This window comes from Pterocles gutturalis, unplaced genomic scaffold, assembly GCF_000699245.1.
Source record: "Pterocles gutturalis isolate BGI_N339 unplaced genomic scaffold, ASM69924v1 scaffold7699, whole genome shotgun sequence".
Classification (NCBI taxonomy): Eukaryota; Metazoa; Chordata; class Aves; order Pterocliformes; family Pteroclidae; genus Pterocles; species Pterocles gutturalis.
Window position 1 is genome coordinate 9,668 of NW_010128102.1, and position 16,463 is coordinate 26,130.

At 52.5% G+C, this 16,463-nt stretch overlaps 1 protein-coding gene across 1 annotated transcript in view; it reads left to right on the plus strand.

Moving 5' to 3' along the window:
• Positions 1–8,502: 8,502 nt before the first annotated feature.
• The window catches only part of LOC104466157 (nuclear receptor corepressor 2-like), a gene marked incomplete at its 3' end in the record, with an annotated part of 47,529 nt that continues 39,568 nt past the window's right edge, over positions 8,503–16,463 (plus strand). The window contains exon 1 of the mRNA XM_010079493.1: positions 8,503–8,607. Coding sequence (XP_010077795.1) covers positions 8,503–8,607 — 105 coding nt within the window. The remainder of the gene's footprint in view (positions 8,608–16,463) is intronic.

The window sequence follows — 16,463 nt, forward strand, 5'->3', positions numbered from 1 at the left end:
AGCGATTTGAACTGAAGGGTTTGAAAATCAAATGAGCAGCGTGTTCTGTGCAAGATATATAAATAAATCCCTCAGGTGCTTTGTAATCTCCCTTGTATTTTAAAAGCCTCGTTTATCTGGATAGGCTGGGGTTTCGGTTAGCTCCTGGGAGCTGCCCACGGGTGTAGTGACGATGCGCTGTTGCAGCGCTGGTTGTTAATGTGCCGTTTAATGTACCTGGGAATGAGCTGAAATAGTCACACGGTTACTATATCGTTATTGCACGTTGGCAAGGAATTGGAATTTTTTTCTTGATTTAAAGCTGCTTGTGTGTGTTTATTAAACTGAGATTAGCACTGTGTAACAGTTAGAATATTTAAGCCCATGTTTAATGTAAGAGCTGGGCAGCTGAACTGGAAAAGATGTTGTACAGTGTGTGCAGGGAGGGGATGCTCTGGGGACGGTCTGTGCTACCCTGAGAATAAATTGGCTCCCTGGATAAAGCAGAATCCTGGATCCAGGGTGATTCAGCTGCGTGGTGCTGGGGCAGCGCTGCTGGGGATCCAGTATTTGTGCGGACGCTTTCTGAGCTGAGAGAGTATCTTAGAGCATTTGTGAAGTCCTGACCTGTCTGTCCTTCCCTGCTGTTTTCCAGAACAGGCAAGTCTTGGTGCTGTGAAGAACACTCCCTGGTTTCTGGGGGGTTTAAGAGTGGGGAGAGAAGGAGCTCTGCCCCGGAATAGGGTGTCTGTGCTCGTCCCCCGGCTGGAATTGCCCTGATCCCGGGGGGACGTGGCAGCACGGGGCGAGCGTTGCACCGTTCCAAGCTGCCAGACTGGGGTTTGGTAGAACAGGAGGATTTGGTTTGTGTCTCTACAGTCCCTCTCGCCTGGCAGATGTGCTTTTTAGTTGCAATGTGTGTATTTCTGTATCTGGAGCTTTCAGTGGGGCTTCCATCAGAAAATGTGGCGTTTTCAGCATTTTTTCTATCCCTGGAGTCTTACTAGTCAATTCTGCTGGTTTGTTTTTGCTGTCCTGCACTGGTTTTCTTCTCTGTCTACTTTTTGCCTGCCTAATCCACACTCTGGCATTTGACCATCACTCCTTTTCTTTCCTCACCTCCTCTAGTCCCCTGCCCTGTTTCCCTTTGCAATCCCACTACCCAAGTGGTTTCATGTTTGGGTTTTTTTTTTTTAATTCCTTTCCAGGCAGTTCCATTTGTCTTTGCAGATCATCTTCAACAAAGGCTTTGCATGGTCTAATTTGTTTTCTATTTCCAGCCCACACTTAAAATAACTCCTTTGTTTCATGAATGGCCTGTGCATGGATCCAAATCCCACACCACCTTTTTTTTTTTTTGTGTGTGGATTTTCTTTTTCACTGTTCCTTGTCAATATCTTTAATTGTTTGAAGTGTCCCTTTTGGGCATTGAGCCTGCAGCTGCCAGGCGGTCGCTGTGGGTTGTGTGTGGCTGTGTGTGTGCCGGCTCTTTCTGCTTCCCGGCGGAGCAGCAGCATGGGAAGGGGTTTGCAGGGCCGTGGGTACCCTGGCACGGGAGCAGCGATGCCGTTGTGTAACGGGAGCAGCTCTGCCATCGCATCCCTGCTGCCCAGCTCGCTGTCTCGATGACCCACGAGTCTTAACTGCAAAAACCAGGAGATGCTTAATTTTTTTTTAATTGGTTAGGTGAGGAAAATCCAGCAATGGGAGTAGGGAAACTAAAGGGAAAAAAAAAAGGCAGGATTTGGAAAGCAAAGCCTCAGCCCAGCCTGACCTGAGGCTGGAGCTGTGGCCAGGCTGGCACTTGGTGTGTGGTCCATGCATTTCAATCAGACGACGTCCCTGCAGCTGGGGAGTGACAGCAAAGAGAAATGGGTCAGTCTTGTTCGTTTGAGCACATACGTGCCCCTCTGGGAGCCATCACTGGGTCACTTGTAGCCTGTTTGAGGGCTGGGAGGTACTTACACCGTGTGAAATCCATCCCGAGTGCTCCTCTGTCGTGGGGTGTCTGTGGCGGGGGGTGCAGATATCCCCTCTGCTCCCAAGCTCTGAGCGAGGGCTGTGAGCGGCAGGACTTGCAGCACACGGTTAGCACACACCTTCCCTCTGCCAGCAGCATCAGGCCAGCGTTCTGTCGAGAGCAGCCTGGCTGGCAAAGCTCCTTTGCAAACACCACCGGGAGCGGGGCTGGCAAAATCCCCCCCTCTGACCTTGCTCCGCGCAGCTGCCGTGCCAAGAGCTGTACACAAGTGCTGGCAAAGGTTGTCTCGGGGCAGAGCTAAACATGGGTCCTGTGCCCAAAATAGCTTGGAAAGATGGAAAAGGAGAAACACAAGTCCCAAATCCTGCTTTGCTGCTTTGGGCAGTGATAGGAGCAGGGCAGAGAAGTCACCTTTTGTCGGGGATGTGGAGCCGTGATGTGGTGAGAGCTGATGCAGCCTGGAGGCTTCCAGCAAGGAGGCAGCGAACCAGGATGAGAGATTTCAGCTCCTGCCATCCCGTCTGTGGCCTTAGGGACCGGTTATACCTTCTTACAAGGGTAACATCCTGCCCCGGGCAGCTCTGTCGTGGTGCTGCAAGGTCCTTTCTTCCCCCAGATCTGCTGCTGTGATTGCTTGTGCATCCGCCCCGTAGGTCAGGCGAGGAAATTCATCTAGATCAAAAATCAGCTGGCCAGAAATTGAAGAGGGAGGAGGGATGGTGTCAGCAGGTGAGCTGGGAACAGGGTGAGAGCTGCTGCAGGTACCACCCTTTGGAGTACACCTGAGGAGCCGCAGGGTCTGGCCGTGATGTGCTGGGTGCTGCCAGCCCAGCCCTGCTTCTGTACTCTGCCAAAGCAAGAAAAATGCTTTAAGATCACACACAGGTACCAGCCTTGAGCCCTGGGGTTGGAATAACCTCTCCTCCATGCCACAGAGCTCAGGATGCGCCTGATCTTTCCTGTTGACCCTGTGCTGCTATTTTAATTTAAAACCTCTGGCCCCCGCTGTGATGGAACGCTGCTGTGGGTTCCCAGGCTGCAGACACTGACATCGCTGTCTTTGTTATTCTGAATAGAGCCCTAAATTTATGGCAGCCAGCCTGCTTCCCTATTGAAAGGACTTAATAGATACAGTACATACAAATATTTGTGTGTAATGTCAGCTGCCTTCCAAGAAAATTTCATGCACATATTGATCAGACAAATCCATTACTGTTACGTTGTGGTGCAATTCTTAGGAATGTGTGTCTACCTATTTTCATCACATCTTAATTATTTTTGCTTTCACTAGTCCTTTAAAGCAAGTGTGGGTACATCTCTTAGCTGCTTTTCAGGTCTGGTTTGGATCTGGAGCTGTACGGCACGTCAATGCCGTTACCGGCCGTGGGACAGGCTGTATGCTTTGCTGCTGTGCTGCACTCACGTGTGTGCTGGGGTTTTGTATTGAGCATCTGAGTAAAGACGACTTGGTTGTTTTTCCCAAAAACTTGCATCATTTAATGTAATTAAACATGAGCTTTGTTGCCAGTGCTCTTCAGTTAAGGGTGCCCCGGTGAGTGCTAGCAGCATTTTGCTTCTTTGCCTTGCCTGCATAGTGTGGTGGTAATAGTCGTTGCCTTTTAATCAGGTCTTTTGCAGTCATTCTGTGGGCTATCTCCCAACGTCTGCTGCAGCCCATCCATGGTCCGTAGACCACAAGTTGAGTAACATTGCTCTCGACTTAAGAAACAAAATATTCTGTTAATTTTATTTCAGCATGTCCTTGTTTTTTTTTTTTTTTTTTAAAGAGTTTATTTTGAACTTGAGTAGTGTGTTTTCTTTGGGATCTTTAAAACTCTTACAAGGATGGCTGAGCTGGTGTTTTTGTGAGCTGGGAGTGTCTTTTTCTCACCTTTCAGACAGACGAACTAAGGCATGGGGTAATTACCGCAACTCGCCCGCATTTATGGTGTGTCAGCGGCAAGCCGGGCACCTCACTTGGGAATCCTGTTCTCCCTGAGGAGTACGGAGCCGATCGGGAGGGTTGGCTCAAACTTGGAAGAGCAACGAGTTCGTTGAATGATATTATTTATTTGCAACTCAATTGAATTGCAAAACCTTCTTTTAGACCTGTAAAGTTTTTGCGTGGTCCTGACTGTATATGGATGGATGTGTTTGCTGCGGTCAGGAGCTGGGCTGAGGGACCAGCACAGAAGCATACAGCCCCGCTGACTGTGAACCCTCAGCTGGCTGCGGGGCATCGTGAGCTTGGCTGTGCCCATCTTTTGGGCTGGACACGAGTCTGCTTGGCCGGGTCTGTGCACCCCATTAGCACCGGCTGTGCCCAGGGTGGGCAGCTGGGCGTGCGGGCGAGCCTACAGCGACTTGCAGTGGCTTGCAGAGTGCTTTTGTGTGTAAATCAGGGAGAATAGGGATGGGGAAATTATTTTAGGCAGTAAATGGCACACGGAGAGACAGGAGGAGGGTGGCGGTGGATTGCTGCATGGAGGTGGCAGGGGGTTGCAGGGTGGGGGTTTTGAAGGCTCCAGCAGTGGGGCAGGATCCTGGGAATCTCCCGAACGGGTGTAGGAGCCTCCGTGGGCTCTCGCCTCTTCCTCAGGTCCGTGTTGCAGCCCTGGTGCTGGGCTCGCTGGTAACCTCCGGCTTTCTCCTGTTCCTAATCAGAGGCTGTAAATCTCCCCGTACCTCGCGCTGTAACGGCTAACACAGGTCTGGGGATAAAACAGTCTCTGATGGAGACTCCAACCGGGGGGAAATACTTTTCCTGTGAGACAATGTCTGTTCCTCATCAACATCAGCTGAGAAAAGTAGGAACCAAACAGTTCAATCTTAAAGATTTAAAGAGCCTGGCTGCACTATTTCTCTTTTATTCCCGTTAATCTGCTCCTGTTGTTTGGGTTCCTCTCTTAACGATAATTAATTAGAGGTCTCCGATGAGGAGGCACCCCAGTGTCCTTTGCTGCGGATATCTGGCCACACAGCATCCCAGCTGCACCCAGCTATGGACCAGCACCGGTACATCCCCAGTGAGACCCAGCGTTCCCAGTTTGGTCCCCAGTGGGAGCACCCACAGCCCTGCTGCTGGCTGGCCATGGACCCTCCTCTTCCCCGCAGCGGTGCTGGGCTGGGCACACTGCAGCAGCACCTTTCTTTGCACATGGAGTGTGAAAAATGGGATCTAAGCCGACAGCATCCGTGGAGCTGCCCCAGGGCTTTGGGGACCTCATTCACCCCATGGTCCAGCTGTGGGGGAGAGCATCCTTTAGACCTGCACCGAGGTGTTGCTGGTGACCTGACACTCTGTGGTTTGCGGGTGTGGAAATGCACGGGCAGTGCTTTGCCTGTTTGCAAGCATGTGATTTTTATTCTTGGCTTTCCAGGGCTGCCTTGGGTAACGAAAAAACCTTTTGTGATCCTGCTAGTGTCTGGTTAGTGCACGGCAGGGCTCACAGGCAGTGTGCCTCAGTGCAGGATGGTTTTGTTGACCCCTGTAATTGCACCCAGTGTGTGTGCATCCCTCTAGTAGAGAGTTAATTCTTTTTTTTCTTTTTTTTCTGGTTGCAGTCAGAAGCAAAAAAGCTTTTAAACTGTTTTAGAACTTGACACCACACAGCTTTGCACATGGTGCTGTTTTAAAGCTGAACTTCTGATCTGAAGAGTTAAAAAAAAAAAAAAAAAAAAAGAAAAATCATCCCAATTTACTGTAGACAGCTTCCATGTCCTGGTCTGGTTCACTGCTGAGCTTCCAGGGAGGTGGTTGGCTTGCTGAAAGCTGCCATGGGCTCTGGGCCCTTCCAGCTTGGAGTGTGTGTGTGTATATATATATATATTTTTTACATGTGCTAATTAATTCTTAGGTGACTGCAAGCCAAGATGTCAAAGTTTGCATCTGTTGTTAGGAAAGTACCTTCAGCTTCTGCAGATCCCAGGGAGCTTTTGGAGACTTTGAGAGCATCCTGCACACAACGTTGGCTGCCTCGGGGAGAGTTTGCCCCTGCAGAAGCACTCGTGGGCTGTGGGATCGCTGGGAGGGAGCTGGTGTGTCCCCAGCAGAGCGGGTGTCAAGCTCTGTGCTCCTGGCATGGCCCCCAGCTCTGGGTGGGAATCGGCGATTAAAATCGCATCCAGTCGGAAGCGCGAGGGGAAGTGGTGTAGTCATACTGGAAGTGTAGATACGCACCGGCCGCCTTCTGGGTGCCTCTGAATTCCCCCGTGTGCGCAGGGGCTTTCCTGCCCTGGGGGTGCGTTGTGCCGAGCACGCTGAGATCCTGCGTGGGGACGCTGTCCCTGTCCGGGATGAGGGTCGGGCTGTTCCCGGGCCACCGGCACTTCCCAGGAGCGGGATGGCAGGTAAGGTCCCCTAGGGCTTGGCAGGGTGTTGGGCTCAGGCGTTGGCAGGTGTTTGGGGTGCAGGGCTGGGGGGAATCCCAGCTCCTGTGCGGGGAGCGAGCCAAAAGCAGGAGGGGACCTGGTTGTCCCTCCTGTCCCTGCCCTGAAGACAAACCTTGCTGTGTGTGTTCTCATACACAACTTGGCAAAATACCTTTTGCCAGAGAGGCTGGGCTGCCCCTCGGCAGGAGCACGGAGATGTCGGCATGTCTGTCCTCCTTAGGCCTGAATGGGGATTTGCAGAAAAATACTCTTTTTGTAAAACTTGCCCTCTTTGTAAAGGGGCCTCCTGAGGCTGCTTTCCTCCTCCGTTGCTGCCCTGCCTGTCATGCCCAGCCTGCCGGGGACCGTTGCCTTGGTTTGGTTTTATTCCTGGCTGGGGAGCAGTGCGTGGGTGCCGGCAGACCAGCGAGGCGGTCCTGTGCCTGCCTGCAGCAGATAGCGAGGGGCTTATCAGCACGGGCTGATCTGCGGTCTCACCGGGGGGAAAAAAATAGAAAAGCTTCCTCTTTTTTTTTTTTCTCCCATTTCACACCCCCTTCTTGTATGTTTTTTGTACACGCCAACTGCTGTTTCAGTTGAAATTGCGTTGGCTTGGGCTCGCTGTGTTCCCCGTGCAGCAGAGACCACGGGAGCGCGGGGAGAGGCTGCCGGGGAGCTCACGGTGCTGGAAGGTTTCTCTGCTGCTGCTGGTGTGCTGGTGGAAGATGGTGATACTGCCAAAACCGTGCACAAATCTACACGTAATGTGTACCTCTGCTGAGGAGGAGGTGGGCAAGTGTGCTCAGCATTGTGTGGGATGGAGAACAGGTCCTGGGGAGGGGGAGCCGGGGTCTCCCTGCTCGGGATCGGTCCTGGCAGCATTGCCTGTGCAGCAATTGGAATTTCTGCTTTGTATAACTGACCATTAATATGAGAATAATAGTTAATGCACCTTAAACTGGCGGCGATGAAGGACATTTAGACATTTGTTACTTTTTCGTTGAAATCCAGACAAAAGTCGGGAGGCTTAAAATCCTCACCAAATGATGTGAATTATCTATAAAAATCAGTATCTTGTACATCTCCCCTTGGGGCCAAGGGGAGTCCTCCCACTTTCTCGGATTTCCTGACTTCTGTCACAGCTGCGAAAGGAATTGCAACATGGGGTAAAGCGGCGAATGTGTGGGTGACGGGTTTGTGAAAATACCCTCAGGGCCATGGTGTCTTCTCGGCTCTTGGTCCTGATCAGAAAGGCTGATCCTGGTGGCACTGGAGGCATGTGGCACACTTTAGTCCTGGGTTTTAGTGTAGCCGCATGGATGGACGTGGCTGCTGGGGAGGTCAGTGCCTGGTGTGTCCCTCCTGGCATAGATTAGGGCTTGTCTGCAAAAATGGCCACGGCTTGCAAAGGAAGGGACTGAAAGATGTCAGGTTTGGGTTGGAAGAGACCTTAGAGATAGTCTAGTTCCAACCCCCTGCCATGGGCAGGGACACCTCCCACCAGCCCAGGTTGCCCAAAGCCTCGTCCAGCCTGGCCTTGAACCCCTCCAGGGATGGGGCATCCACAGCTGCTCTGGGAAAACGTGTGCGGATGTGCGAGAGCGTGGATAGGGAGCGGGATGGGCTGAGGAGGGACCTGGTGCCTTTGGGACCTCATGGTGAAGTGCCAAAACTCCAGCTTGTGTTTTTGGGAACTAAGTCACCCCCCCAAAAAAATACCCATCTCCAGGAGACTTAGAGGCGTAGATCGGTGCAGGCTGAAACCCCCAGCGCGCAATCAAATCTCTGGCTGTTTGCAGGCCTGGTCCTGCTGCTACAGGGGGATGGCTTTCTGGGACAGTTGGTTGGGATGGCTTTGGGATGACCTTATATGTGGGCTGGTTCCCTGTGATAGGAGTGCTCCACAGCAAAAACATGGCCGTGGTGTTTGCCAAGTGGGAAATGGGGCTGCTGGAGAACCGCGGGGTGATCGGGTTTTGGGGATCACCCAAGGCTTGGTGTTCATTGTCTCATGGGACCGTGGTTGACTGAATTTTAACCTGTTGGTTTTCCTTTTGCTTTCAGTTGTTGCGTGACGTGGAAAGTACGCACATAATGACGAGGAGCTCTCAGCTCTCCTAATCCTTTGTCGGTGATTTGGAAGCAGCGACCGGCGCTCCTGCTCTTTCGACATGTCTGGATCTACGCAGCCCGTGACGCAGAGCTGGCGTGCCGCCGAGCCGCGCTACCCCCCGCACGCCATGTCCTATCCGGTCCAGATTGCTCGACCACATGCGGTAAGGCAAGAGACTTTCCTTCCCTACCCTCTCGCAGGATGGGAGCTGTGTGCCCTCATCGCTGGGGCAGTGGTTCAGCTGCACTGGTCTCGGATGTGGCTGTTAATGAGAAATCAGACCGTTTCCGTGCCTGTGGTACGGGATTTCATCGTTCCTCTTGTGTGGGATCCTCTTGTTTCTCTATATGGTGCTTTTAGCTTTCCGATCCCTTTCCAGCCTCTTCCCAGCGCTTGCCATGATGCTGTCATGGGCTCTGGCATGAGTGCAGGAGTCCATTTGTCTTCCCAGTGAGAGCACCCTTGGTTGGATGTAGCAACCAGGGTGGGGTGAGAGTGGAAAGGTGGTTGAGCCCTGGCATGGATCGGGTGTGCGTGGCCTCCAGCCCTCTCTGGCATGGCCTTTCCTAGGCGCTGAATTGCGAGGGGATGAGCATCCTCTCCAGCATGTGGGCTCACCGCTTCCCAGTGAGCCCGGTCCTCATGCCCAGGGGAGAGCTCTCCTGATTTCCAGGCACATGGCTGGGGGTGAACCTGCCGCCTGCCCTGCAGTCAGGAGACCTGACCCTCTCTCTGTGACATTCCTGTCTGGTGGTGGCACTGCTGGGGAGCAAGAAGAAAACTGAAATGCTGATTTTTTTTTTTTTTTTTCCATTTTATCTTTCCCCACTTTTTCCATCTACCTTATGCTTGACCCCTAGTCTTGTCTCCTCTTGGATCAAAGCATAAGTTGGTGTTGAGTTTTTTTTGTTGGTTGTGTCCCATTGAATGCGCCGGAGCTTGCTGTGGGTTAATTCCCCCAGATCCAGCCTCTCCCTTCCGCGCTGTGTCACTCACGTCCGTGCTTGCTCATCCTGGATGGTTGAATGTTTGAAGTTTTAAGCCCTTAACGGAAAAAACTCTTCTTAGTGGAACAGCTTTAGTCAGCTCAAGCTGCTTAAGTGAATCTTGTTAGGTGCTGGAGCGTGGCTCCTGCCGGTGAGGCTGCTCTTGGAGCCGCTGCTCGGTGGGTTACGGCGAGGTGGCCGCAGCCAGGAGGGTGTTTGTAAGGTGAGCGAGGAGCCCTCGTCTCGGGGTTACAGTCCTGACAGCAATGGCTATTGAACAGTAACATTAAGCGATGATTGTAGGGTTTGAAAGCCTTGAAAACCACAAAGTGTCAGCAAAGGGGTGAAATTCCCTTGTCTGCCCTCTCTGCTGGGCACGGCGTGGGGAGCAGAGCCGGGGTCTGGAACGGCTTTGAAATGGAAGCGTTCAGGAGGGCGCAGGACGAGCTTTTGGCTGCGTTAGCTGGCTCATCGAGATCGCTCCGGGACTCCATGCTTCTGCACAAAGAAGCTTTTCATCCAGGGTATGAGACATGCTGACCTGGTTCAATTTATGGGAGTCTTGCTTCCATCAGTGCCAGGGTGTTTGTTTGGGAGGTGAGACGGAACAAGAGCATTTGTCTCAAAAGGAAAATCCCAGTTCTCTTTTTATCAGAAACCTGAGCAGGAGGAGGGTGTGACCAGGTGAGCAAGATCTGCGGTTATTGCAAAGCCATGATTTAAAAACAAAACAAAAAAACCTCAATATCCGATGTGGAGACAGATTTTAGAAGAGTGCAAAGGACTCCTAGCCTTGGAGGTGAGGAGGACTCCGTTATTTTATAACGACCCCATCTCCTGCAAACCCCAGCTGCTTCCCCTTAGTGTCGCAACAGCAGAAGGAACCAAGCGGGGCAGTTGTTTGCAACTCGGACAGAGCTCTGGGTTTCTCCAACCTGCCCTGCTCCCTGGCTAGAGTGAATACTGTTTTTATTCTATCGTATTAATGTTGGAAGAAGTTGCTGGCGTTTGCTTTGAGGAGCTATTTTTACAGCCGCATGTAATCTTCCAAAGTTACATGATACCTTGTAAGTGTAGGAGAAGTCTGAGTTGAGGGTTGTTTTTTTTTTTTGGATGGAAATACGAAAGGGTCTCCTCAACAGAAGCGTGCCAGCCCCACGCAAACCGAGCACACCTTGCCTCTCCTCGGGAGGGCAGGCTGAGTGTTTCTTGCAGCCTGTCCCTGCGTGATCCACCGTGCCGTGCTCAGCTGGTTGCAAACACGTGTCTCCTGCTCGGCCGCACCGGGAGCTGGAACCCGGCCATGGCTCCGGGGCTGGAGCTGAGCTCTGGTGGGATTGCTTGGGAGAGGAGAGCCCGGTTGCTTTGAAGTTACTGCGCTGTTTAATATTAAAAGTCAGTGGTATTTGTTTGCATGTCTTGGCCAGGTCAGTTTTGTCATGGGGTGTGTTTGCACAGTGAGAGCTTGTTTGGAAGAAAGCGAGAGAGGCCAAAACCATCCCGACGCTGGCATGTCTTGCATCTAATTAGATTTGGATTCTGGCTTGCTGCGTTCCACGACATCCTTTCCTGAGAACTGGGAATTTGTCAGCCCGGGGATCCTTATCCCAGTGGTGGAAACGCCCTGGGTCACCTCCTGGGCGCGTGCACGGGGCTGAGCACAGCAGGGCTGCGGATGCTATTATGATAGAAATAAATAATCGGAGTCCAACTGTGACGGTCGCACCCAGGGAAATGCAGCGCGGCAGGAATACTGAGCTCAGAAATGAGCCGTGACATTATTTTAGGCTTGGAGACACTTTATGAAAAGTGATTTAAAGGATTGCAGCTGTTCGATTTCACAGATGAGGTGAGTGAGAGGGGATGTTGTGAAGGGGCAGAAGGCAGTGGAAGCAGGCTTGGGCATTTTTCTTCTCCCATCGTATAAAACATGGAAGAGTATCCAACCAAATGGGGAAAAAGATGTGTTTCAAGTGACCAAACAGCAATACACTTTGTACCTATGGGCATGATCTCCCAGCAGCGTGTTCCAGGAGTTTCTGCTGAGTTGGAGCTGGCGGAGAAGATCCAGTATCGTTTGAGTGAGGAGGTTTGTTGGCTGGTTTCACTCTGAGGTGTCAGCTTTGGGCTGGGTCTGATCCAAACTGAGCTCTGATGGGTGATGCAGCGAACAGGCTCTTCCGCAGGGCAGGTTGGTCGCTATCCGTATCGGGTGTCTTCCTTCTCCTCCCTGAAAGGCGTCTGGTCCCAACGCTGTCAGGGAGGCTGGGTATGGAAATGGTGCAGTGTTTTAGAATGACCCAAGGTTTAATTCCATCTTACTAAAACATGACTTACAGAAGAAGCTTTCACAAGTGAGCATGCTTTTGAAGGGAAGAAGGAAGCTTGGTGAAAAGGTTCTGGTTTGTTTTGACTTTGTTTAGGTAAAACTAAAATCACCGGTAATCAGCAGTTTCTTCTGGAGAGCATCGCATGGTTCTTGGCCAAACCGCAGGGGAAACCTTTTTGTTTTCCGTACTAATTAGCTGTAATGTTGGGGTGCATAGGTGACTTCTGTACAGAGGAATTGTTTGAATGCTCTGTGACCTTTAGCTAAAGGTGAAAAAACCCATTACTGATGCTCATAACCTTCTAATGTGTCCCACGTTCCTGTTCTCTCAAAGGAAGCTCTGGCATGAAGGAGACACATTTTCAGGCAACCTGCAGGTATTTTCTGTACACAGATCAATTGCCCTGCCTACCGCGTGTCCCCCTTTCCTTTTAAAGCCTCTTCCTGATCAATATTCCCTGGAGACGGCAGGGTTCCCCTCTCTTCCTCCCGTGGATCCAGTTGCTTGCTGTGCCCTCCTTACCAGCCATCCTGCGGCTATGCCCCTGACGTTTCTGTGCCGCAGGAACGATGTGGCTCCAGATGCAGGCTGGGGTCTCCAGGAGGGAGGTGTCAGCTGCAGGAGATGCTGGGGGTCGGGACACATGAGGTGTCCTCATGCAGCAGCCTCTGGTCCAAAACAGCTTCTGCTTTTGGGGAGCTTTTAGTGTTGTACCTGCTAGAGATACGAAGCAGGTTTGGGGGATTGATAGGATTGGGGTGTGTGCCTGTGAAATTGGTGCTCCATTGTCACCTCATTCCCCACTGGGGACCTCTCAAAGGGAGCTCCAGCTTGGAGACCTTTGTGCCACCTCCCGTGGCACCTCCCCTGCCTGGGAGCAGCTCTGTCGTTCCTTCATTAAACTCCCTGTTTGCAAAACAGCACTTGTGCAGGAGCGTCCCAGCCCCATCGCTTGATTTTTTTGGCCCGTGATAAATAATTTCCTTGTCTGTCTGAACCAGAGAGAAGAGGTTGGTGCAACCTTGGGTGTTGATTTGATGTTCTAGCCAAATGGTGGCCTGGGGGGAACCCAGCGCCTTCCCAGGCCAGGCTCCCCCCAGCAGGGCAGAAACCCAGCGTCCTGCCGTGGAGGGTGCTGTAAGGAGCTGGAAGCTCCTGGGATGGCAGGAGCTGGCTCCCCTCCGCAGTGACACGGTCAGCGTGGCACGGTGACGCCAGGTAAGCCTGCAGAGAGGCAGGATATTTTACATTGCATGCACAAAGCGCCTTTGCTGCTGTGTTGATTTTCCTCGGAGTGGTTATTCACACTTTTATCTGCTGGAAGCAAAATGCCAGTCTGTGTCAGCGCTCCAGGAACTTGCAGAACGGAAGAGTTGACGGTGCCAAATGCTAAAATCCCCTAGGCTGCAAAGAGCTTTCTCCAGCCACCTCCGAGCGCAAAGAAAAGCATCCTGCTCCCAGCTGCGCAGCTGAGCGGGGGACAGCTCCTGCCAGAGAGTCGCATCCTGAATTCTGCCTGCCGGGCTCCAGCTAATGTGTTCTAAGGAATGACTTGAAAATCAAAAAATGTGCCTTGGAAATACTGATTGTGTCTGTTGCAAGAACTCAGTGCGATCTCTCTTGAAGTCCTTTGAGGTTGCCAGTGAAGGATTGCACGAGCTCTGAGCAGCTCAGCGGTGGATTGGGGAAAATTGGCTTTCTGCTGTGGGACTGGGAGAGCACGGAGGTGAAGGAACAGGACACCTAATTCCCTGCCCTGGGCTCTCTCTCCCATTGCCAGGAAGGAGTTGGCTTTACAGCAGTTTGTATTTAAAGCTCATTTTCCCTAGGATACACCCTTTATCCGAACCAGTTCTTTTTCTTCAAGCTACTGTAAACTTTGGTGCTTGTTCCCTGATCTGCTTTTGGGATGTGAATTGATGCAGAGGGCGATGCTTTGCTTTTGGTTGATCTCAAGATTGCAAATCCAGAGGGGAAGAAAAAACTTCCACTGCGTATGTGGTTTGGCCAAAGCAGAGACCCAGTAAAGCCACTTTTGGAGATGTAAAGCCTTTGCCTGTGCTTCTGGCCTGACTCTGCAGGGACACTGGAGACACTTTCTGCAAGTCTGGGAGCTTTTGCTGGTTGTCACTGTCACCGCAGTTATGAAAAGTGTTCTTTGAACTGAAGGATTCACTGTGGAGGCGTAAGGAAGTGTAGGAAGAGTGGGAGATGTGGAAAGACAAAAGAGAGGCTCCTGTGTGGATCTGCAGAGGGGTTATGGGCATTGTGTGGGAGATGGTGGGAGACTGCTGCAGGAGAGATGCGATGATGAGCACAATGACCCGGTGCTTTAAGGTGGAAGCTTTAGGTTTGGTGTGTGCAGAGAGCTGCTCCTCTGCACGGGTGTTGGTGGCCACCAGTGGCTTCAGGAAGCAGAGCAGCAGGCGTGGGGAACGGAGGAAGGGTGAGACGGGTCCTTCCCGGCTCAAAGGCGCCTGGATGTGACTGGGACAAAAGTCTTGTGATGGAGAGAGGCTGAAAAGCAGCACTGTACTGGCTGTGCCGCTGCTCTGCGGGCACCTCCGGCTGCTGGGGAGGGGGCTGGCGGCTGGCCCCAGCACCCGGCACCGGTCAGATGACTGGGAAGCCACAACAGCTGAGAGCTGTCCCCAGCGAGTCGTGACTTCTTCTCCGTGAATGGCACATTCAGACGGGACAGCTAAGCGCCGCTGACAGCCCCGGTTTGCCGAGAGGGTGTCGGGAAGGATGCGGTACCGTGCAGCTGGGACGGACAGCGGTGGTGCTGGCAGCAGACGTGGCCTCGGAGCGGGGACAGCCGATGCCTTCCAAGAAGGGGCCACGCGCAGTGCGGTCACCTCCTGAAACAAAAGGCCAAGTCAGCAGCGGCTGAGAGATGGATGGCAATGGGGCTGTGTCGGAACAATAAGGGCATTTGTCTTTACAGCACATGTTGCATCCCCGTAGGCAAGATAAAAATGCGTGTATTCAGCCAGGTTTTTATTACTGACCTTATCTCCAACAGTAGAGCTGGTTGTGGAAGAGTTGTTCTTTGCCGTTTCTTGATTTGTGTTTTTTGTTTGGTGGTTTGGTTTTTTTTTTTTTTTTCTCCCTTCAATGTGCAGTAAGCTCCTGGCCAGGTTTTGGGGAGGAAGTGAGGCAGAAAGCAATGTACTTGTGGACAACCTGTTTTGATCGATAACCCCCTCCTTGGCACTTCAGTGGAGGTTTTCAGGAGCGGAGGATGGCTCCTCCGTGCTGGGGAGGCTGGGGGCGATGGGCTGTACACGTGGTGGTCCCCTGGCAGCCTGTGCACCGTCTGGACCTCATGCAGCGAAAGCCCTGCTACCGCCCCGGTTCCTCCCAAACCTCCCCCCCTTCCTCTTACCCGAATCGGTTTTAGAAAAAATTATTTTTTCCAGGCAAAAGCTAAAATATGCATTTCTCGGTCTGATGAGCAACTGCTGTGCTGCCAGTGCCAAGGGGTATCCAGGCACCGGAGAGCTTTTCCTTTTATTGCTAAAATAGGTCACGCTCGCTGCTGGCAGAAAGAGATTTAAAGCAACTTCTTTTTGCAAAGTTCAGGGTGTGCAGAGCAGGGGTGGGGGACATCCCCTCTCTCTGGCAAAGCCACCGCAGCCGTGGCCGTGCTGCTTTGGTCACTCCACCTTGGATGGCAGAGTGGGTCTGCCTGGCTCAGTGTGGCACCGATTGGTGGCCCAGCCTCCTGCTGCCCTGGGGTTGCATCCAGGGGCTCAAGCAGCAGTTTATTGCACAAATCAGTCAGTGGATGGTCCAAGGCCCTTGCAGGTTTCGAGTTGGGATACACTGCTCTGAGCTGGCTTTGTGCTCCCAGGGACCTGGGAAGCTCAGCCTACCAGGTGCTTCCCAGGGGACAGGGTGGCTTTGCGGTCCCCGCTGTGCTCTCAAGTCCTGGCCACTGTGTTGGGCCACTCTGACTTGGGTGTCCCCTTTGGCTGTCCTCGTATAGGGAATAGCGCCGGGCATCAGAGGCGCAGGGTGTTCTCTGATTTGGGGACACAGCAGCAGAAAAGCAAGAGAGGGATGGAGCATGTGGCTGGTGCTGTTCCGGGCAGTGCTGTCTGCAGCTGCGCACACCTCTTGGGAAACACCAGTGGAGACCAGTACACCTGGGATGAAGGTGAGGTGTGGCGTGGAGCAAGGTCCTCGGATCCCCAGAGCCAGCGGGATGTTGTTGGAGGGGATGCGAGGAGTGTGGGACGTGCCAGGCAGCAGCTGGGAAGCACCCAGCTCCAGCGCTGCGTGTCCCCAGTGCCACAGTTTGTGGGGGCACCAGCCCCACTGCCCTCAGCCCTCAGTCCTCCTGCAGTTCCCAGAATGGCACGCGTTCCCCAGGAACGGGCCAGGTATCCTCTTCTGAAATCAGATAAGGGGCAATTTATAAATAGTGAAATAAATAGGGATGCTTTGGTGTTGTTTTTTGCTCCCGATTTGGACCACACCATTATTAATCAGCGTCATTTAGGCTAAACGCTTGGGAGTGCTTCAGCAGAAATAGCATGTCGTTAAGAACTACAATTATTAGCAACACAACTCGTAACAACCAGCCCACGACGTAATCCTTGGTGGAGGTGGCGAGGAGCCGGGATGAGCGTCTGCAGTGCCCTGGCCTGTTTGCCTGCCTGCAAAAGGTGACAAGGACAGCGTGGGGCAGCGGCTGG